The 24344-nt window shown below is 42.8% G+C and overlaps 1 protein-coding gene across 1 annotated transcript in view; it reads right to left on the reverse strand.

Moving 5' to 3' along the window:
- csmd3b (CUB and Sushi multiple domains 3b) overlaps positions 1–24344 on the reverse strand; it is a 1683329-nt gene that overhangs the window by 568422 nt on the left and 1090563 nt on the right. The window contains exon 11 of the mRNA XM_078215503.1: positions 3067–3170. Within this exon, the coding sequence (XP_078071629.1) occupies positions 3067–3170 (104 nt within the window). The remainder of the gene's footprint in view (positions 1–3066; positions 3171–24344) is intronic.

Below are 24344 nucleotides of genomic sequence, written 5' to 3' on the forward strand. Positions count from 1 at the left end.
TATTTCACTGTCAACTAAATTTATTCCGAAAGTCCAACAGCTTTGTTTCTTTCAACACAAATTTTGATGGTATGGTAATTAATTTGTTGCTGCGAAAATGGATGATAGTCTCAAGGATGTTGCCAAGAAAAATATTAGTACGCCATCAGATTCATATGGCGATTCAACGTGGACAATTGCAGCAAATGGCTGGGGTAGCAGTAATGTTCGTTGCCACACATGAGCATCCAAAGGGGGTTTAACTAATGACAGATAAGTCAATGACAACTACAAGCGTATAGACAAAATTTCCCCAGCTTCATGAGAGATCCAGGTAAGTCAATCTACTCAATGTGGAGACACTGGAGGAAGGATTGCTGTGTATGAGAGACTGGGAATCTCAACATCAACTGGATTATAAATATGCAGTACAAGATTTTGAGGGATTCAGGGTTTGGTTGGTTCTCTCACTGGGATTTAAGGATCGTTCTGATTCTGCGAGGTATGTTCACCCACTGATCTCTGGTTACTTCAATTAGTTTTCCATAACGAGTGGAGGACTTGAGTGGTTTTCATAGAGAAATTGCTTTCTCTTAAAGCTACACAGAAGAGCAGTCTATCAGTTTCCTATAGAAATCTTCATCTTGGTAGGTACAGGCTGCCATAAAACCTTACTCATGTCAATCCGAGAACTTGGGAGCCCTAAGATGGGCTACTGCCACAAGAGCCACATAACATTCTGTAGCACTTGTCTGCATTTCAGACCCAGGGTCTTCAGGCGACACATAGAAGTAATATTGAAATAAGTCAGAGACAGCCTGTGTGATCACAAGCAGTCTGCAAGGTAAAAAGACAAATCGTTTGTTTTTGTTAAAAATATATTTGGAATAAAAGACTGGGGCCAAAAACTGCTTAATTATCTTGTATTACAACAGAAAATAGGTAATGTGCCGATGAGGCTCAAGATAGGATATGATGGGTAGCTCTAAGGAGCAGGGATTTTACAATCACCATAGCGAGATTGGTGAGACGAGGTGGAATATTGTTGTTCGAGTGTTCCAAATAATAGTTTTCTGTTCATCTGTGAAAGTGAGCAGAATTAGTCCATGCTTCAGCTATCTTGCAGCACTCAACACTATACGTGCTTTCAATTCTTCACAGATCTACAGCATCGGCATGGACTTGTCTGGCATTCTCTATGAAAACCTACCGTCAGCCAACTCTTGATAGAAAGGCACATATTTATCACAATTCATGTGATGGTGCTGTGATGCACATTGCCAGGCAGAGCTTTGGGTATCCAACAGGCTTGGTCAATTCTTACACTGTACTTACTTCTTTTACAATACTTTCGTACTCCCCTGCAACTTTGGTGGACCTGCAAGGATGCATCATGAGTCATGGGAATAATGACTCATCACACAGCAGCCTTCCTGCTGAAACTAAACTGATTAAGCATAAAAATAATTCTTCAACTCTGAGCAAGTTGGGAATTCACATGCAAACAATTGTGCTTGCCATTAGAAAGGAGCTATGCATTTAGGTAGTGGAAGATTTGGTGGTTCATATGTATAAGGGAAGTTCGCATTTGTGATGTGTAATGTCAACCGACATCTGTCACCCTTGGGGAATCCAGCAACTGTGTAATATTTGCCGGCATTCTTCGTAATCTGCATAGAAAATGCTGCCAAATTGATGTGATGACAAAAAAATGCAGCAGTGACTTGTTTTATGAAGTAATGTACAGCAAATTGGTTGATCTCACAATGTTCATTCTGTCTTCCTGCTATGAACATATGATATGTGGGCAGCACGGTGGCACAGTGGTTAGCACTGTTGCCTCACAGCGCCAGGGATCCTGGTTCAATTTCCGGCTTGGGTCGCTATCTGCGTGGAGTTTGCACGTTCTCCGTATCTGCGTGGGTTTCTTCCGGGTGCTCCGGTTTCCTCCCACGGTCTGAAATGCGTGCTGGTTAGGTGCATTGACCCGAACAGGTGCCGGAATGTGGCGACTAAGGGATTTTCACAGGAACTTCATTGCAGCATAAATGTAAGCCTTAATTGTGACGAATAAATAAACTTTACTTTATATAAAACTTGAGAACGCTAGTCATTTTGTCTGCCTCAGTCAGAGCTCTGTGTTGTAGATAGTGGGTGCGTACATTGCTCCAGCAGTGAACAGATTTCTAACTTTTTATGGCACAAGTGCAGCTTGCTAATTCTTGCGAGATAGATCTTGGAAAGTGTATTTCAGTTAATAATTCTGCTGGATAAGGAGACCAAGATGGCCTTTCCCTTCTTTTGTGTTGCTTAATTAATCTGGCTTCTCTCATATTCACCCATTGCCCCTCGTCCTCCAGGATGGTGCAATGGAGGTAGATCAGTAGAAATGATGGATTTCTGCTTGTGTTTCTTATATTTTCATGAGTATAAATGTCATGCAAAGTGAGATTTCCATTTGTGCAGCCCTTCAGTAACGTATAAGCACATTTCTTGAAATACTATATTTTTAATGACAATACAGATTGTAGGGAATGGTTTCAAGCTTATAAGTAAACAAATGTTTGTGACTGGACCATTAACTTGAGCAGTTTCAGACATTAGGAATCAGTTTTTTTTATAACCTATTCCCATTTCTAATCTTTTCATTTTTCTTGCTGTCATAGAGCTGTTTTACTCAGCTTTTGTCTTTCCAATGCCTTTTCACTGTCCTAACTGTTCTTGATCCTTTTTTACTTGTTGTACTGACCTCTTTTTATTCCAGTCAGTCCTGTAATGGGCCTCCCTCGCTTCCCTTTCAATTCTGACAAAGGCTCAAACCCAAAATGCTAACTCCTCTTTTCTCTTTTCAGATGAAGCATTTTTACATAATTTTCATTTTTTTTAAAAATCAGACGTATATCTTTGGTCAGGTCTATTTTCATTCAGGTCTCAAATCTGGACATGCTTTACCATTCAAAATTTTGTATTCAAGAAAATAAAAATGAAATGTTTTATAGTTTCAACTGCATCCTCATGATGCTAATCAAACTCTTGTTTAAAGCAAATGACTCTATAACAGACCCAATGATCAATAAATGTACTCACACATGCAGCACAGTAGTGGGGTCACCAACTTCTCCTCCATCACCAATCGTCAGGGTGTCATAGCCAATTTCCAAGTCAAATTCTTCAAAATCAATCTGGATCACCTGTTGTTAAAACAGATAAGACAACAACAAAGCATTAAGCAGAGAACTTCCAGAAAACACGAGTGTCAGGTCTTTTATATTGACTATGTTTGGTTCATAGTCAAAGATTATCATTTGTTATTTTGTTCAATTCAAGCACAGTTCCACTCACAATACATTGTGCATAGACCAACAAATCCTTATGTTCCTGCCATTTTCTAAAATTATTGCACTTAAAATGACAAAGCAGGTGTATTAGATGTTCACTCAATCATAAATTCCAATTGCGAATTAAAATGAACAAGGTTCTTAGGATGCAATACCTTTTCATTCTTTACGTCTATCAGATTTTAATAAAAACATGATATTTATGACTTATTGTTGCAGTGAAAATGATGATATAGTGTAAATTATATTTTCTAATGGGTAAGGTTCTCCTTTCCCAATATACCCACACTCTTTGGCATCTAGTAGTCCAAGTTTCTTAGCAATACTGCAAATAGGATCAAATGGAATTGGTCTTCTATAAACTCTTTATAACCCTTCAAACTGTTCATAGATTGTATGTATTGCAGCAGCACAATTTCAACCCATGCTGTAGTTGTTACATGTTGGAATTTGCAATCATAGAGGAAACAGTTGCTTCCCATAGTGTGGCAATCTATAAGAAAATGATTTAGTAACCATGTTATAAAGATTGGAAATCAATTGGAAATTAAACAGTTGGCATTTGCAAGTACTCCAAATTAAACTTATACCAACATGTTCCTGGCAGGATCCAATTTAGTTAACGTAACATCAGTCCCAAACGTTTGAGCATAATTTCTATTGCAGAAATTTGTGCTTGGCAGGTATAAGTGACGAGCGATGGCAGTTATTTTCCTCACAAAAGATGCAAAAATGACATATCACACTGTGTAATTTTATGCTCCCACAAATCTTTATGCAAGAGACCATCAATTCCATCTGTGTAGAACATTAAGTTGCAAGAATTTAACAGTTGACTGTAATCAAAAAGCTTGTGAAAGCATTGTGGTTATTTGGGAAATTACTCAAGGTGTGAGATACGAAACAGCCTCACTGAATCAAGACTTTCAAATTATACAGGTACTTCGGTACATCATACAAGACATTTATGTTTCACAGTTTGCACTAATTGCTTTTGGCTGCATAAAGGCACAAAGTGAACACTATAATTTAGTTAAGACTTCACCCCCAAAATGAATTGTGGAAAGCAACGTGAAATTTAGCCTGATTTCTTCACACTGCTCTATCAGATGGATTTAAGCAGGTTTAAAACTAAACCGAGATCAAATGCTGACAATATCATATATTAACAGAAAATCTTGCGTCTCCCACTTTCCTAAAACAAGTGTTCTCTCTGCATCAAGCTTTGGGAGACATGGTGACACAATGGTTAACACTGCTGCCTCACAGCGCCAAGGACCCAGGTGACTGCGTGGAGTTTGCCTCATGTCTGCATGTATTTCCTCTGCGTGCTTCGGTTTCCTCCTACAATCCAAAGATGTGCAGGTTAAGTGGATCGGCCATGCTAACTTTCCCTCTCGTGTCCAAAGACGTGTAGTTTAGGTGGATTAGCCATGGTAAATGCGCAAGATTACAGGGATAGGGCAGATGGGAGGGACTGTGTGGGATGCCCTTTTGCAGAGTCAGTGCAGACTTGGTGGGTCAGATGGCCTCTTTCTGCACTGTAGGGATTATATGGGTTTGTGCAGAAAGCAAACTTTTCAGAGCACCACCGATTTCAAGGAGGGAGTTCCAGAAGCAACCGGACCTTAAAAGCTGAAGGTGCACCCTTCCCATTCTACCTCCCCGAGATCGAGGTCCATTGATTTTTGGACTTCCCTGATGCAAAGTCAATCTTCCCACAGCCTAACGTGAGGCAGAAAACAACTCTTAAGTTGCCACTAATTGAACACTTAAGGGCCTCAATTTGGTAAGGACAGGCTTCCTGTCAGAGGCCTTGGCTGCCCCAGCATAAAATCATTTCAGGATTGGGGGGAGGGGGATTGGGAGGAGTGGGGGTGGGGTGTTAGAAGCACAGAGGCAAACCTATTCCTTCAATTTAACACTCCCATCCTTCCCCTGTGTAAACACTTACTGTTAAAATATTTTTTTTTTAAATAATTTTTATGCATTTTATTACATTTCTTAATTTATTTAAGCAATGGTCATTCATGTATTTTCCTTGAAGACTTAAGTATGCTTAACATACATTAAGGTTTGATGTATCTTTAAGATTTCAGGGTGCACTTAAGTTAATCTTGTGGACCAATCTGAATGAATCAGTGGAGTCCCCTTTGGATCTTTATTCATTAACCTATTTGAAGAGAAAGAGGGAAATCAGGGCTTGATGCTAATCATTTTCATCTACCTCATCACTGAAAATATGTGTCACTGACAATAATTTTGATATTTTTTCCCACTGTGGAGGCTGCAATGGCGATTGCTGCTCTGGCAGGGGGGACTTCAGAGATATTTGACTTACGATCTACAGCAGGAACATTGTTGGAGTTGAGATGGAATTCTCTTTTCTTTGGCTGTGGACCATTTCTCCTTTAATAAAGATATTAAGGGTGGGATTTTCCAGCCACACTCGCCTCAAGATCAACAAACCATTGCATGGTCCGCACCCCCCACATTGTGAGTGAGATGGGAAAATTCTGCCCCAAAGAGTCTGAGGAAACTCTGCATGCTATCTAAATGTTAACACCACTCGTCTTTTTAAGACAGTTATGTTTTAAACTGTTTCAAAATTGCACGAGGTAATCAGCTGCCTGCACAGTGCCGAGTCAGGATTGGGACGTGTCAGGTCCCATACCAAAAACAAAAAATTTAAATTTTCTGGCAGCAATTTCATAAATATAGCACGATTTTACTTTTGAGTACACCAACAGGTAATTCCATATCAGATTTAACAGTTGGATGGAGAGTAAAGCTCCCCTTGTAATGATGTGCCTCACTCCAAAGTCAGAAGAGTACCTCCAACAGCATCAGTTTTATTTACCTTTAAATTCCTATGCCATTGGTCTGTCGCCTTTTATTAAGATCGCTAACTCAATTCCAAACTAAGCTCTATTACAGGCAATTTTATGCTCTAATTCTTGGATGGAACACCCTTGCTATGTGCAAGATTTTGCAAACCAAACTACTGAGAAATGAGCATACAAGTAGGTTGAGTGGCCATGGTAAATTGGCCCATCGTGTCAGGGGGATTAGTTGGGTAAATACATGGGGCTACTGGATGGGATTGTGGTCGGTGCAGACTCGATGGGTTGAATGGCTTCCTTCTGCACTGTATGGATTCTATGATTATCTTCACATTGCCAGCTATAGAGCATTCTCTTTCTCTCAGGCCAAATCTGATATACCCAGCACCAGATACAATAGGCAGCAGTTGGCAAGGCTCAAGAATTATGGCCTTCCAACTGTGCACAAGTAGTACAGCAAATTTTTGAGATGATCATTCAAACTGTTAGCACAAAGCTGTATCATTTTTGCAGGATATTCTGCAGTCACATGTAAAGAACATAATTAAGCTCTCCCCCACCCATCCCCCACCCCCTCATCTCACCATGACTTATCTACCCTACTGGGCTCATCACTTCATTTGTCTGACTGGTCAATATCACCCTGGGGCACTGTCTTGCTTGCCTCAGATTGCTTAATTTGCAACAAAATCTTGACTGGGTTCCCATCTCTCAGACTAATCATTTAAAGTAGAGGTGAATAAATAATTAATAGATTGAGGAATAAGAGCTTTGGGGAAATGGTACAGAAAAGGAGCTGAGGTAGGTATAGATAAGCTATGATCGTATTGAATGGCTTGAAGGGCCTGCATTCTTGTATGACAAACCCACAGATCACTATGACTCACTGTTTTGAGACTCATGGGTTCACCAGTCCTATACACTTTTATTATGGTAACGAAACACGAATGTTGGTTGTTAATTGGTATACTTCATTGGAACTTTACAAAGAAAGGGGAAAGTTGTAATGCGCCTTTAATGGATAGCATCATGATATCACGAGAGGGGAAGTGTGTCATATGCCTTAGTCTCAGTTTCACTATGGCCTGTGAGCAGAATGCAATGTGCACAGATCCGTTACCGATGTCATCAAGTATTCTATTCATATATATATGTTCTCATGTGCCTAGTTTAGATAAGTAAACCGACAACATGTTCACACAATCCCGTACGAGTGATTGCTTCCTTTATATCATTGCAATAACATGGTAAATATCTTAACCTATTGTACCTGGACATGTTGTCCTTTCTTGCTAGTTTGAGAAATATTTTTCTTTAGTGACCCTGAACTAGCAGATAGCAATTTTATTAGCCCAGATGCGCCACTTAGTTGTACAGGAATGGCACTAATCATTCACTGCATTGACAGTTTCCCACAGCGTTTCTGTGGATTTTTGAGTACAGATTTGTTCCAGTCTGGAGTTTGACCCAGCATGACATCATTTAAAGGGCATTTGTGAGCAGGGAAAGTAACAGCCTGGCTCTTCAACCCATCAGACTGAAAATTCCTCACTGAGGTATGAAGAGATGAACTTTCCAGAATTGTTTTCTTTCAGACACTGGCACCATTTTCAGGACACAAAGCCAGTCGCTGGAGTGATGAGCTCCCCGGGTTTCTCTTGACCAGAGAGAACCAACTAATAGCCCACATATGGGGGTTCCCAACCAATTTGAGTGGAAAGGCAGAACAATGCAGCCATTTTGGAAGGATTTCTAATTAAAGGGACTACAGCATGTTTCAGACAAGGTGAACAGGGTATGGATTGCAGCACTGCTCAGAATGATAAGGATATCTGGAAAGCCTGGCCCCTTATCTCATGGTCCACATGAGGGAGCTGAGGAGCTGCAGAGAAGTGAGATCCTCAAAGGTTGGAGGCATTGAGCACCTTCTTCAACCAAGCAGTCATGGTTGAAAAGGCAAAGGTGATGAGTAGCAGCAACATTGACCCTCTAACCTGGAAAAACTGAACCACAAGGATCCAGGCCATCAGAAGGGCATCACAGGTTAATGGAGCAACCCAGTCAGGTACCAAGCTCAATGCTTTGACTTGCCTAGTCTTGTGCAATGCAGCATGTCACAGGTCAAGACAACTTGGGGGCGATTTTCCCATCCCGCTGCGCTGCTGTTTTCAGCACAGCGGGTGGGAGACTCTAGCGGTGGCCAATTCGCGCCATTCGCACTGGGTGTTCAGGCCTCCAGACGTCTCCCAACGCCGGATTTCTGGCGCTGTCAGCTCCGTGCTGGAAATCGGCGCAGAGTTGCATCATGTATGCAGCTTCTAATTTAAGTATATTTTAAATAGCATTTGTCGGCCTGGGACTGAAATCTCCAAGCCCTCTAGCCTCCCCCCCCCCCCCCGCCCTGCCAGCAGTGGTTCACTCCAGTGGGGATTTCTATCGCTCCACACGCAAACCAGCCTCCCATCCATTGACTCTGTCTACTCTTCCAGCTGCCTCGGCAAAGCAGCCAGCATAATCAAGGACCCCATGTCCCCGGACATTCTTTCTTTCACCTTCTTCCATCGGGAAAAGATACAAAAGTCTGAGGTCACTGCCAACCGACTCGCGAACAGCTTCTTCCCTGCTGCTGTCAGACTTTCGAATGGACTTACCTTGCATTAAGTTGATCTTTCTCTACACCCTAGCTATTACTGTAACACTACATTCTGCATTCTCTCGTTTCCTTCTCTATGAACAGCATGTTTTGTCTGTACAGCGCACAAGAAACAATACTTTTCACTGTATGTTAATACCTGTGACAATAATAAATCAAATCAAATCACTTACAGGTAGCTGGTGGCCTGACCGCGCTGGAGTGAAGGGGGAGGGACAATCGAGGTCCCCCAAGTCCCCAAGGGGCAAAGTGCCAATGCCCAGGGGGCACCTTGGTGCTGCCCACCGGGCAAGGGGCAGTGACAAAGGGGTGGGACCTAATGGAGGCGGGGCCAGCTGTCCCCCTGCATTTGGGCTAACTGACAGAGGGAGGAAGGCCAGCAATTAGGGCTGGCCATTGGGGTTGATGGAGTGGTCAGGACTGCCAGTGGGAGGGGGAAAATCGGGAGATCAGGGCTGGGGGGGTGGGGGGGGGGGTGTCGAGGCTGTCCCAGGCATGTTTGGGGAGCCAGCGATCGGGGGTCGCAGGCTGGCCAGCGATTGAGCTGGCCAGCAATCGGGAAGCTGGCAGACTGGGGCCACAGCGCATGTGCCAATCTTGGCACTGACAGATCAGTGCACCTGCAGTGGCCTGCTCAGCGCTACGCTGCCGGCCTCTCCAGTGGGAACAGGCCCCCTCCCCCAACATTTTAACGTGAATCACACTAGTGCACAGAGTGTGGGAGATTCTGTTTTGAACTCCCACTGAAAAAACCAACAGGATTTACTCCAGTTTTTACACAAATTTGACACTTTTGGGAGAACTCCCTCTTTCCCGCCCCCAACATCTTCCTCTCCCTGGAGATATTTCACATGCCCGTCTGAGCATCCAATGCTCACAACCTGACCTGATACATTTTTCTAATTTTCCCACCACCATCGTTTCCCTGATCCCAATTCCAAGCACAGCTCCAAGGACCTGGGGAAGGAGTCTAAACCCGGAGTTATAGAGTAGGAAACATAAATTAGATTTAACTTGTACACATAAAACTGAGTAAAGATTGGAAAAGTAAGACAGGACAAAGTGAAAGACAAAGAGGACTGAAAAAGTAACAAAATCTTTCTTTAAATCTCCAAAGCTAAGTAACTCTGAAAGTTACATTTTCATTGCCTGAGAGGTTGTTTAGCAGTGTCATGTTGCTCAAAATTCACTTACTCTTGATAACATCTGCCCTAACCTTTTCTGACATGTTTAATGAGAAACTAGTCAATGCACAGCACAGTCTGTGAGGGAACAGGGTGCAAACTGGAACACCTGGATTTTTCGGTTGAACCGGACATGTGCAAGTCATGTCAGTTGTTGTTTGATTTATTCCATAATAACAGCAAGAACACCATGATTATGAACACAAAATCCAGGCTGGTATGTTACATTAGATGTGCTGTAATGGTCTTCTACTGAGGTAGAGATCCTCCCAGCCCCTGGTAACTACCTTCATCTTCTAAGCAGCTTTGGTTAGAAATCACAAAGAATCTGTAATGGAAAAGTTTCAAGTACTCAGTAGTAGTTGACTGGAGAAGGCAGCTTCACAGATTAGTAGTGAATTTTGTCACGTAACCTCACCATTGAAATGTGATCACTTGGTGAACAGCAGCGAAATACCAATTATATTCCACAGTTGAAGAGATCGTCATAAATCACAGTTTCTATCACATAACACTCCACTTCACTTCTTCCAATTACTCCAAGCAGAGCTAATCCGTTGCTCAATTTCCATTTCTATTCTTCCATCTTCTGCTACCACTGACCACAGGTATTTGAAACTACTCACTCCCTACCAAATGAAATAACTATGGCAGTGCAAGTACGTAATAAAGTTGTAAATTATACCCAGACATAAAAGTGCCATCATAAGGCATAAGAACAAAGTTAAAGTGACTTACATGATTATGTGAGATGCAGGATTTGTTGCGGTTCGTAAATATCATTTAGTTTTCATAAGATATACAAAGCAGTATTGTTTCCCCTGTCAGGGCCATCCACTTTCACTCTCCCATTAATATCAAGCAGCTTGTGTGTATACTCCACATCATGTGAAAGGAGCAAGGATATTCTTCAACTATTGGACTGGCTCAGCTGACAAGAGGAAATGGCTTTGGAGAAATAATGTGCTCTGCTTTAATGGCAAATAATACTCTTATATGTAATATAATAGCAATAAGCTCCAGTGCAATAATAGACATTGTGACAATGCCTTCAATCTTTTTCAGTCTGCATAAAACCTTCACTGCATTGTGAAATCTGTCATTTCTATGTTTCTAACTGACCTACAGTCTGCAGTCAGAATTGTGCACATTACAGATCATGAGCAGACAATGTTGCATCGTGTGGCTGCTGTTGTGTGAATTACAACTATCAATAAATACTGAGGCACATTGTACTGCTGTCAATTTTCAACTGAAATTTCATCCACTTGAATTCTCAATGAATGACCCTGCTGCCTCGAAATCAAATCTGAAGTTGAATCTGAATCAGTGAAATTATTGAGGCAAACTCATAGCTTCCCTCCAAACCCCCTGCAAGGTGTACGAATGGATTTTTGAACTGAACATTTTTTTAATTAAAAAATCATGACGCAAAACTCAACCGGCGCAGCCCAATAAGTTAAAATCTGGGGAGCTGAGAGTTTTCCACCTTGTAGTCCAATCTTGTATTTTTCTCCAAGCTGTAGTTCAACAGTTTTCAAGTAAAAGTTACAACTTTGCCAATTGGCATTTTTAAACTCTGCAGCAGTAAAGAAACGTTGACATGACTCAATTCAATGTAATTCAACTCAATCCAAATGCACGCAGTGACTGTGACTATCACAGGCTCCAAACTCGAGACTGAAATGAGAAATCCTCTTGCATTCTTTCCATCCTCATAAATGCTCAGATTTCTGTGTTTGTCTTTTGTCAGCTGGAACGGAAGAAACATCTAATCATCCTGCCATTGACTGCTTTATTTTTCCTTTCTCGTTTTCTCTCCTTTTGTCTGGAAGGCACGACCTTTGCCAAGTTACAATTGCACAGACATCAGTTTCTCATTCAAATGCCCATTCTTCCCATATGAATTTAGACAAGCAATGTCAGCATAACATTCCACAACAGGAACCTAAATCCAATCCTCTCCTCTCACAACATCCTCACAGATACATTGGCCAACAAGAGGCAGTTGATAGCAATTGGAAAGGGTTGTGGTAGGTAGAAGCCGTGTGACTCCTTGCCCCTCTAACTGATGAGGGCTGAGGTGAATTTGGCCAATGACTTCTCAACTATAGGGCATGGGGCAGCACGGTGGCATAGTGGTTAGCACTGCTGCCTCACAGCACTCGGACCCGGGTTCGATTCTAGCTTTGGGTGACTGTGTGGAGTTTGCATGTTCTCCCCATGTGTGCGTGGGTTTCCTCCGGGTGCTCCAGTTTCCTTCAACAGTCCAACAATATGCAAGTTAGGTGGATTGGTCATGCTAAATTCCCCACCCCTACTAAGATGTGTAAGTTAGGAGGATTAGCAGGATAAATGTGTGGGGTTACAGGGATAGGGCAGGGGGTAGGCCTGGGTAAGATGCTCTGTTGGAATCAGTGCAGACTCAATAGTCCAAATGGCCTCCTTCTGCACTGTAGGGATTCAATGACTTGGGCCAAACATATGGTTTGGTTTACCCCTTAATCCTGCAAGAGCTACCAATTGGAAAATTATGGTTCCAGTAATGCCACTTGTAAAATCTTTAATGTGGTACAAATTAAAACAGGCCACGTTGGGACAATTGCTGATTCTCAGCTGCAAAAAAATGTATTATTTTAATGCAAAATTAGGTAACATGATCATTGCAAAATTATAGCTTGTGCGAACATAATAATCATTGCCATATTTCAATCCCCAGATCTTCACTGTGCCAACTCTGAAACAGTTTTAAAAAGCAATTCCAAAATTAGAACTGACTTAAAGATTTCTCATTCACAACCTTTCTTTAAATTAATGGATTAAGTGGACTGATTGAATCCAGGATTTTTACTGTGTGTTTTGCAAGTGTTGCAAGCTAATGTCGGAAATCTGGAGTAATATTGTTAGGTTTTGGACTGTCTCTTTAAATTAGGGTAAAATAGAGGAATGAGGGGGATCACATGACCTATTCTGAATTCTGTTCGACAACACGATTGGGTGTCTTGATGGTTAAAGATAGAGAGGCGTACTGGGAAGTAGGTGCAAGATACTCACACCTGTAAACAAGGGCCAGAGGATTTGTGCTGACAATGGGTAGAGAGAGAAAGAGCGAGCAAGAGAGCAAGGGCAGGAGGGAGGGAGAGTGTGAGAGTAATCAGGAGTGAGAGTGTGAGCGAAAGAGAGTGAGAGTGTGAGTGAAAGAGAGAGAGAGATGGAGACAGACCTCCACACTAAGCAGAGAAACTGCTGGCCCTGTTAGTGACCATGTGAAAAATGGGTGGAAGCTCATCCTCAGAGTGAACAGACCAAATTCACAAGGATTTAAACAAGACTGCAAGATCCTTCTAACATGGCTCGAGGGAAAAATTACCAGTTCATCCCTCACCATGAAAGTCAGTTCTAAAATTAGGAGTTTTCCAGCTGAGAGTAAATAAAGGCTACAATGGAAATTAAGAATCATTTTGTAATTGTTCCCAGAGAATGTAGGGTCCACTTAAGTGATTGTAAAATATAACCATGGAGTGGGATTTTAAGAGATCAATGAGATCTTTTCAGTTTAGAATACAAGTTGCACATTGAATAATGTTTAGACAATGTTGCCTTTAGTTTGTTTATTACAGCAAAAATCTTAAAATTCATTTTCCATCCTTCAGTCAGCCACTGGAAATTGAAATGTCTTTCCAAAAGTTGTCAGTCTTTTCAGGGGTCATAAAATAGCATTACTGTAGAACTGAACACCATTCTGTCAGTCAACATTTAACCTAAAAATATCTCTATGATCGAACAGTATCCAATCCTGGCTGCTATTTTTGTCACCCAGTTTCTTTCTTTTAAGTTAGATCAGTTAGATTTTACTACCTGTTGACTTACCATTTGCAAGTACAATAAGTGATGGCAAATGTTTAAGTAAAGCCTATTTTGTAATGCGTGCTTTATCACCAGTTGAAATATTGCTGCAAGACATTTGTAGTGGCGAGATAACATGATTGACTCCAAATTCAAGACAGAAGGCAGAGTTCAACACAGCTCAAATGCCAGTATCTGCAAATTTGAACTAAATGGGATTTAACAATTGAAAATCAATCCCTGGTGGCAGAATTGATTTCAACAGAGAATACAACACAGTGAACAGTCAATGAACTATGTATATCTGCTGTGATTATTCTGAGCTGGCTCAGTGGGCTTGGAATTAGGCTTCTGATTAGACCTATACCTGCTCATCTCCATTCTTTGCTGAGACTCTCAATTTCCTCTTTAATCACAGAGCAAAATGCAGATTTGTGGTTTCTTTTCCAAGCAGTCATGACAAGAAAGGGCAAAAGGGTTGTGTACTGACCTGCTATAATACTCAGTTCTCATAGTTGCTCATCTTACATAAACAATAGAAAGCATTTTAGCTATAGTTCAGAATACAATGAACAAAACAATAAATCAATGATTTTATCAATGAAGAACATACTGTTTTGCCTTGTATGTTAATTTTAAGACATTAGTAACTCGCCAGATTGAATAAGCAACAAACAAGATTAATTCTTAATCTTTTGTGGCAATCATCCTGGATATTATTTTTAAGATGTGGAGATGCCGGCGTTTGACTGGGGTAAACACAGTAAGAAGTTTAACAACACCAGGTTAAAGTCCAACAGGTTTATTTGGTAGCAAAAGCCACACAAGCTTTCGGAGCTCTAAGCCCCTTCTTCAGATGAGTCGGAATTCTGTTCACAAACAGGGCATATAAAGACACAAACTCAATTTACATGAATAATGGTTGGAATGCGAATACTTACAACTAATCAAGTCTTTAAGAAACAAAACAACGTGAGTGGAGAAAGCATCAAGACAGGCTAAAAATACGTGTATTGTCTCCAGACAAGACAGCCAGTGAAACTCTGTAGGTCCAGGCAACTGTGGGGGTTACAAATAGTGTGACATGAACCCAATATCCCGGTTGAGGCCGTCCTCGTGTGTGCGGCACTTGGCTATCAGTTTCTGCTCAGCGACTCTGCGCCGTCGTGTGTCGCGAAGGCCACCTTGGAGAACGCTTACCCGAATATCAGAGGCCGAATGCCCGTGACCGCTGAAGTGCTCCCCAACAGGAAGAGAACAGTCTTGCCTGGTGATTGTCGAGCGGTGTTCATTCATCCGTTGTCGCAGCGTCTGCATAGTTTCCTCAATGTACCATGCCTCGGGACATCCTTTCCTGCAGCGTATCAGGTAGACAACGTTGGCCGAGTTGCAAGAGTATGTACCGTGTACCTGGTGGATGGTGTTCTCACGTGAGATGATGGCATCTGTGTCGATGATCCGGCACGTCTTGCAGAGGTTGCTGTGGCAGGGTTGTGTGGTGTCGTGGTCACTGTTCTCCTGAAGGCTGGGTAGTTTGCGGCGGACAATGGTCTGTTTGAGGTTGTGCGGTTGTTTGAAGGCAAGAAGTGGGGGTGTGGGGATGGCCTTGGCGAGATGTTCGTCTTCATCAATGACATGTTGAAGGCTCCGGAGGAGATGCCGTAGCTTCTCCGCTCCGGGGAAGTACTGGACGACGAAGGGTACTCTGTCCACTGTGTCCCGTGTTTGTCTTCTGAGGAGGTCGGTGCGGTTTTTCGCTGTGGCGCGTTGGAACTGTTGATCAATGAGTCGAGCGCTATGTCCTGTTCTTATGAGGGCACCTTTCAGCGTCTGGAGGTGTCTGTTGTGATCCTCCTCATCCGAGCACATCCTGTGTTTACGGAGGGCTTGTCCGTAGGGGATGGCTTCTTTAACATGTTTGGGGTGGAAGCTGGAGAAGTGGAGCATCGTGAGGTTATCTGTGGGCTTGCGGTACAGTGAGGTGCTGAGGTGACCGTCCTTAATGGAGATGCATGTGTCCAAGAATGCAACCGATTCCGGAGAGTAGTCTATGGTGAGTCTGATGGTGGGATGGAACTTGTTGATGTCATCATAGAGTTGTTTCAGTGATTGTTCACCATGAGTCCAAAGGAAGAAAATGTCATCGATGTACCTAGTGTATAGTATCGGTTGAAGGTCCCGTGCGGTGAAGAAGTCTTGTTCGAACCTGTGCATGAAGATGTTGGCATATTGAGGTGCGAATTTGGTCCCCATGGCTGTTCCGTGTGTCTGGATGAAGAACTGGTTGTTGAAGGTGAAGATATTGTGGTCCAGGATGAAGCAGATGAGATGTAAAATTGCATCTGGAAACTGGCAATTGTTGGCGCTGAGCACTGAGGCCGTTGCAGCAATGCCATCGTCATGGGGGATGCTGGTGTAGAGTGCCGAGACATCCATTGTGACGAGGAGTGCTCCTGGTTCAACTGCTCCATGTGTGCCGAGTTTCTGTAGGAAGTCTGTCGTGTCGCGACAAAAGCTGGGGGTTCTTTGTACAATGGGTTTCAGGATGCCCTCGACAGAGCCGGAGAGGTTCTCGCACAGGGTCCCATTGCCCGATACGATGGGACGGCTGGGTGTGTTTGCCTTGTCTATCTTCGGGAGGCAGTAAAGATCTCCAACGCGGGGAGTACGTGGGATGAGTGCACGGAGGGTGCTTTGAAGGTCCGGATCAAAGGTCTTGATCAGAGTGTTGAGTTGACGGGTGTGTTCTTTGGTCGGATCTGCAGGTAACTATCTGTAGTGTTCCTCGTTGTTTAGTTGTCGGTACACTTCTTTGCAGTAATCCGTTCTGTTCAATATGACGATGGCCCCTCCTTTGTCTGCTGGCTTGATGACAATGTTGCGGTTGGTCTTGAGAGCGTGGATGGCGTTGCGTTGCGCTTGGGTGATGTTCGGGGCTGTCTTGTGAGTGCGGCTGATGAATTTGGTTTTGACGCACACAGAGTTTCACTGGCTGTCTTGTCTGGAGACAATACACATCTTTTTAGCCTGTCTTGATGCTCTCTCCACTCACGTTGTTTTGTTTCTTAAAGACTTGATTAGTTGCAAGTATTCGCATTCCAACCATTATTCATGTAAATTGAGTCTGTGTCTTTATATGCCCTGTTTGTGAACAGAATTCCCACTCACAAGAAGAAGGGGCTTGGAGCTCCGAAAGCTTGTGTGGCTTTTGCTACCAAATAAACCTGTTGGACTTTAACCTGGTGTTGTTAAACTTCTTACTGGATTATTTTTAAAACAGAGCTTTCATGATACTGGAGTTAACTAGTGAGCCTTAGATGACAGCATTTCAGCTTACAGTTCAAACGTAGCATGGGCTTTGAGGATTTTTTTCCCTGTCTGTTGCCTTGATGGGACATTTCTGAATTGAGTTATTGGCGGGCCCGAACTACCAGTATAGCATTTGAAGTCATGCTCAAGAGACACCACTGAATGGCTGTCATGAGAAATGTCAAATTGTCTAGTGGAGTAGGATGTTGGGGCCAAGGAATATTGTTGGGGTAGAGTTTTGTTGTGCCTTCAATATTCTATTCCTGAGCTGGGAGCGCTTAACCTTGGCAACAACAAAGCTAAGTGTTTCAACTTGGTACGCCTGGCACAGATCTTGCCATGATGGGAATGCAGATTGGAAATTTGAAGGTCAGTGGCTGACAGGATTTGCCATTCATTAACACAAGTTCTCAATATTCATTCTCACCACACAATGTTTGTGATCTGAGTGCTGAATCATAAGATAAATTCTTCAATGTGCAACATTAATATCCCACACCTTGACACGTACAGAAAAATCAGAGTCATGAAAATGTATCTTTTTTGTTTGTGGAGAGAGGAGCAAGCATCTGTATTCAACATATCTTCCCTGTTTAAGAACCTTCTTTTTGCCCCCAGTTTCCTCTCCATTCAACTGACCACTTTCTCTTAAGCTGCTCCTGCCATATATTGGCCATGTCCATTATAGGGTGACCTTTCAATTGCTCTATAAAATTAATTGCATTTCCTTTACCTGTGCCTTCTGTTCTTTCCTCAAAGAAATTCTGTAAGGTTGTTCAATTACAGCCCATTTTTTTTATAATCCAGAATCACTGGTCCTGCTTAACTTCTGTTATTTTCATAGTGCTCAGTCCTCAAATCCTTTATTATCAGGTTCACCTATTCTGCAGCCCCTCAAGAGCAATTTCTGTAGTCAGTACAAGTAAAATTGAATGGCTAGGGAATGCAGTTGCAGCATTCTTTCCTCATGCATGTGAGGAGCTGCCTTTTGAAAATCATAAATTGGAACATGGAGGAGGGAGAGGAGAATCCCTGCTTTCTAAACATGCAAATTTAGAGAGAAGGCAGGTTACAAACTTGTTGAGGAGATCCTACTGATCCCTTGAGCAATTTGTGAAGCATTCTGGATGTTATACCATATTTATGTTCCATGCAAATTGCAAAAAACACTCGGCCCACTTGACTTTAGTCTGAAGTTAGATCAGGTACCAACAGTGGATTGGGGAGTTTTCCTTCCGATTTCACTTGGCATCAATTTTGCCATCATTGGTCAAATACTCATAGAAATCATAGAATCATAGAAACCCTACAGTACAGAAAGAGGCCATTCAGCCCATCGAGTCTGCACTGACCACAATCCCACCCAGGCCCTACCCCCATATCCCTCCATATTTACCCACTAACCCCTCTAACCTACACATCGCAGGACACTAAGGACAATTTTTAGCACAGCCAATCAACCTAACCCGCACATCTTTGGACTGTGGGAGGAAACCAGAGCACCCGGAGGAAACCCACGCAGACACGAGGAGAATGTGCAAACTCCACACAGACAGTGACCCAAGCCGGGAATTGAACCCAGGTCCCTGGAGCTGTGAAGCAGCAGTGCTAACCACTGTGCTACCGTGCCGTAAGTAGCCCCATAGTGCCTTGATGTCAAGGCCAATCACTCTGACCTCACCTCTGGAGTTCAGCTCTTTTGCCCATGTTGGGACCAAGGCTAAAATGAGGTCAGGAGCTCTGTGGACCTGGCAGAACCCAAACTGAGCACTCGTGAACAGGTTATTGCTAACTACATGCCATTGACAACACTGTTGATGATACATTCCGTAACTTTGATGGAGAGTAGACCAATCAGTAGGTAATTGACTGGGTTAGATCTGTTCTTTTTTTATTGATAGGACATAGCAGGGCAATTTTCCATATTGTCAGGTAGATGCTAGTCTTGTAACTTTACCAGAACAACTTGGCTGGTGTCATAAATGGCTCTGAAGCACAAGCCTAGAGTACTATTGTCAGGGCCCATAGGCTTTGCAGTATCCACTGCCTTCAAGCATTTCTTAATATCATATGGAGTGAATCGAATTGGCTGAAGACCCTGTTTTGCCAGGGACCCAAGGATGAAGCAGAAGTGGATCATCCACTCCGCACTTCTGGCAGGAGATGGTACCAAGTGCCAAGTCCTGTCTTTTACACTGATGTACTGGACTCCCCCATCATTGAGGATGGGGATATTAGTGAAGCCTCCCCCTCCACCATCCTTCATGACTGATGTGGCTGGACTGCAGAGTTTGAATCTGATCTATTGGATGTGTGATCACTTATTTATGTCTATTGCATGCTGCTTTCATTGTTTGGAATGCAAGTAGCCCCATGTAGCTTCATCAGGTCACTCATTTTTAGTTATGCCTTGTGCTGCTACTCACATACTCTCTTGCACTCTTCCTTAAACCAAGAGTTGATCCCCTGGCTTGATGGCAATGGTCGAGTGAGGGATATGCCAGACCATGAGGTTACAAATTGTGATTGTATACAATTATGCTGTTGCTTATGGCCCACAGCACCTCATGGATACTCACTTTTGAGTTGCTAGTTCTGTTCAAAATCAATCCCATTTAGCACAGTGATAGTGCCACACAACATGATGGAGAGTGTTCTCAATATGAAGATGGGACTTTGTCTCCATAATCACTGTGTGGTGGTCACTCCTATCAATAGGGTCATGGACAGATGCAATTGTGGCAGGTAGATTGGTGATAATAAGGCCAAGTAGGTTCTTCCCTCGTTTCCCTCACCACCTGTCGCAGGCCCAATCTAGCAACTATGTTCTTTTGGGCTCCACCATCTCAGTCAGTAGTGGTGCTGCAGAGCCACCCTTGGTGATGGACATTGAAGACCACACTGAGTGCACACTGTACCTTTGCTAACCTCATTGCTTCTTCCAAATGGTGTTTAAATGGAAGAGAATTGATTTGTCAGCTGACAGGGTGCAGTAGGTGGTAATCAGCAGAAGGTTTCCTTGCCCATACTTGACCTGATGCCATGTGACTTCATGGAGTCCAGAGTCAATGTTAATGACTTCTAGAACAACTCCCTCCCAACTGCATACCACAGTGTCACTGTCTTTGGTGGGTCTGTCCTGTCAGTGGGACAGGATATAGCCAGGGAGAGTGATGCTGTTTTCTAGGACATTGCAATGTATAGTCTGAGTGTATAAATATGGCAGGCTGTTGCTTGATTAGTCTATGGAACAGCTCTCCCAATTTTGGCACAAGCCCCCAGATGTTAATAAGGACTTTGCAGGGTTGCCATTGGTGTTTCTGGTGCCAAGGTCGGTACCAGTTGGTCTGTCCCCTTTCATTCCTTTAGAAATGTTGCAGCGGTTTGATGCAACTGGGTGTCTTGCTAGGCATTTCAGAATTAACCATAATTGCTGTTGGTTCTGGAGTCACATGTAGATTAGACCAGGTCGGCATGCCAGATTTCCTTCCCTAAAAGGGCATTCATGAACAAGATGTTTTTTTTTAAAACAACAATGGACAATAGTTCTGGAGTAAAAATAGAAAATGCTGGAAAAGCTCAGCAGGTCTGGCAGCATCAATGGAGAAAGAAACAGAATTCACATTTCAAGTCCGTATGACACTTCTTCAGTACCATACAGACTCAAAACATTTATCTCTGCTTCTCTCTCCACAGATGCTGCCAGACCCGCTGAGCTTTTTCAACATTTTCTAGTTATACTTCAGATTTCCAACATTTTGCTTTAATTTTAATGGTTTTGAAGTCACCATTGCCATCGCTTTTAATCCAGGAATTAGAAATTGAATTTAAATTCCACCAGCTGCCGTGGTGCAATGGTGCGATTTGAACCTATGTCCCCAGAGCATTAGCCTGAGCCTCTGGATTACTCAAGTGAAATTACCATGACACCACTGCCTTCCCATAAATTTGCATTTGTATAGTGTCCTATGTGACCATCAGACATCTGAAAGCACCTTGCCACCAAGGAAGTGTTGCACTGCTTGAGGTGTTTTTTTTTTAATGAGATGGCAAACTAAGGCCCCATTTGTCTGCTTAGATGGTAAAAGATCCTGATGTATTGTTTCAAAGAGGAGCAGAGGGTAATAATTATCCCTTCTGTTTAATAGTTATCAATCAGTCAACATCACAAAAACAGATTATCTTGTCTTTATCAGGATGCTCTTTGAGAGAGTTTGCTGTGCACAAATTGGCTGCCGCATTTCCTACATTACAACAGTGACTACACTGCAGAAGTATGGTGAATTGTTTTGAGAAGTTCATCCAGTGGTTGTGAAGCGCGCTAAATAAATGCAAGTCTACCTTTTTCCAAAGTGACTTCACTAAAAGACTGATGTTGCATGTATGTTACAGAGATCCAAGGAAGTTGATATATTTTGTTCTCCTGTAACTTTAAAAGTAACGTGGTAACATTAGATGGAAGGCTAATTCTGTCGGCAGAGGTGGGGGACTAGATGGAATAATTAGTCTGTAAGAGTAGCAGTGAAAAATAAGTCCTAAATATTATAAAATTGAAAGACTTGATAACAAACTTTCAAATTGGCATTGGAACATGATACTGGGATGAATACGGGCCCTGAGCCCATGTCTCAACTGCTTGACACCCAATTAGTTGCATTGAGTGTTTCCAGGAGAATGGAGCTGCCTGCCTGGCGCCCATGGCCATTTTGGTGTTTGTGGCTGCCTTGCCATAGAAAGCAAGAAAGGTGGACATAAGGTATACACTCAAAAGGAGGGTGATCAGAACAAATAACGTTCATGTGCATATTACAGGCGGATTACCCAAGAGCTTGGTAACTGGTGTAACTGATAGCTGGCATGTCCGCTACGATTCTCCCCAATTTCTACAGATGCACCATAGAAAGCATCCTTTCCGGATGTATCACAGCTTGGTATGGCTCCTGCTTGACCAAGACCCCAAGAAACTTGGGTTGTGAACGTAGCCCAGAGCATCACGCGAACCAGCCTCCCATTCATTGACTCCACCTAAACGTCCCACTTGCTCGGGATAGCAGACAGCATAATCAAGGACCCCACGCACCTGGACATACTCTCTTCCACCTTCTTACGTCAGGAAAAAGATACAGAAGTCTGAAAACATGTACCAACCAACTCGAGAACAGCTTCTTCCCTGATGTTATCAGACTTTTGAATGGTCCTATCACACATTAAGCTGATCTTTTGGTAACTGTAATAATTGCATTCTGCACCTTATCCTTTTCTTCTCCCCTACGCATTCTATGAATGGTATGTTTTATCTGCGACAGCTCACAAGAAGCTATACTTTTCACTGTATCCCAATACATGTGACAGTAATAAATCAAGCCAATTCGACTTTCACAGTTAGAAGAAAAGGTTTTCTTTGGCCACATGGCAAGCCATGCGTTAATATGCAGCAGATTTCTCAGGTTTGCTGAACTAAACAGTGCCACAGTGGTTAACACTGCTTCATCACAGCACTAGGAACTGAGGGTCGATTCCCAGATTGGATCACTGTCTGTGCTGAGTCTCCCCATGTCTCCATGGGTTTTCTCCGGGTGCTTCAATTTCCTCCCACAGCCCAAAATGCTGGTTAGCTGCATTGGCCTTGCTAAATTCTCCCTCAGTGCCCCCGGACAGGCGCCGGAGTTTGGCGACTTTGGGATTTTCACAATAACTTTATTGCAGTGTTAATGTAAGCCTACTTGTGACACTGATAAATAAACTTCAAAAACTTTTTTTTAAATTTTGCATTTCTGATTGCACAGAACCTTTAACAAGCTAATTTAATACCAATCAGGCAGTGGGCGGTGGCATGACTTCCCTGAGATCGAAGCACCCGGGATGGAATTTCCAAAACACCAAGAGCCGCTGGCCAGAGGCCAACAGTTCTTAATTCATTGGCACAAAGATTGTGACTACTGCCAGTGCTATACCCATCAGAGGCAGAAGATCAAGCACTGGTGTGTCATGGCAGGAGTGGAGGGAGCGGCAGATTTGCAGGAGAGGGGTGGGGAAGGCAGGTTGGCAACAAAAGTAGGAGGGTGATGGATCTCAGTGGATACCCCCTTCCTGATGCCGGGTCCCTTCATCAGGCATTGAATGCCTTTGACTGAGGAACCAGGTCCCCCTCCCCTGGGATCCTGGGTGAAGCCCCAATCGTGTTTGCTTTTTGGGATTCCCGCATGGTGAGTCTCCTGCCTGTTGCTTAATTCCCATTTGAAGGCCTCAATTAGCGGAGTAGAAAGGCCGTCGTTAAGCTTTTCTTCACACTGTGAACTTAATCAGGGCAGTGGCAGGAAGGCAACGGGGTTCCGATTTGCCACCTTCATGCCTGAATTAACAATCTCCCCACCACCAAGGGAGGTCATTGAACCCTACCCCTGAAGAAGGACTTGAACTCATAAGCTTCTGATTCCAAGTCAAGACTGCTGATCATTGACTCAGACTCATGCTTGATGCTCTTGGGGACGGTAAGCTTCTGTCCTGACCAGGTCTCGGCAATATGTGATTCAAGCCCACAGCAATATGTTTGACTCTTACCTACATTCTGAAATGGCTTATCAATGTACAAGGTTGTTAATAAAGGTAACATGCTACATCAAGGACAATTAGGGATGGGCAGCAAATGTTGATATCCACATCCCAAAAATGAATAAAATAAAAGCATTTTAACTACCATTTTTCTAGCTTCCCTGTATTTTTTAATATATTTATTCTGGCTTCTTGTTATCTGTCCTGTAAGTTTTGTTTAATGTTTTAAATTGTACCTACTTTATTAGTTATTAGAATACTAGGCTTTGACAGGCTCCTTTTATCCCGGGCTGATTTGTATTCTTTTCATCTGTTGCTCAAATATTTCCCATTACTAATCTACAGTTTTCTTTGCCAATTATTCTTTCAAATTAATCCAGCAGCAATTCTATGATGCTCGAATGAATTAATCTTTCATTCTCGCCATTATAAAAGTCACTAACTCCACATTAATGCACGTCTTACTAACGAGGGAGAAAGCACCTTTATCCCCTATCTTGGTACGATTGATCAAGTTTAATTTCCAACAAAGGTGAAGTATAATGTTAACAGAGTTATTGGAGTGGGATAATCACCACCAGGATATATGTAACAATGATAAAAAGCTTTAAAGAACCAAATTTCGGTCCTGAAATTCTGA

Source organism: Mustelus asterias, chromosome 7 (genome assembly GCF_964213995.1).
Source record: "Mustelus asterias chromosome 7, sMusAst1.hap1.1, whole genome shotgun sequence".
NCBI lineage: Eukaryota > Metazoa > Chordata > Chondrichthyes > Carcharhiniformes > Triakidae > Mustelus > Mustelus asterias.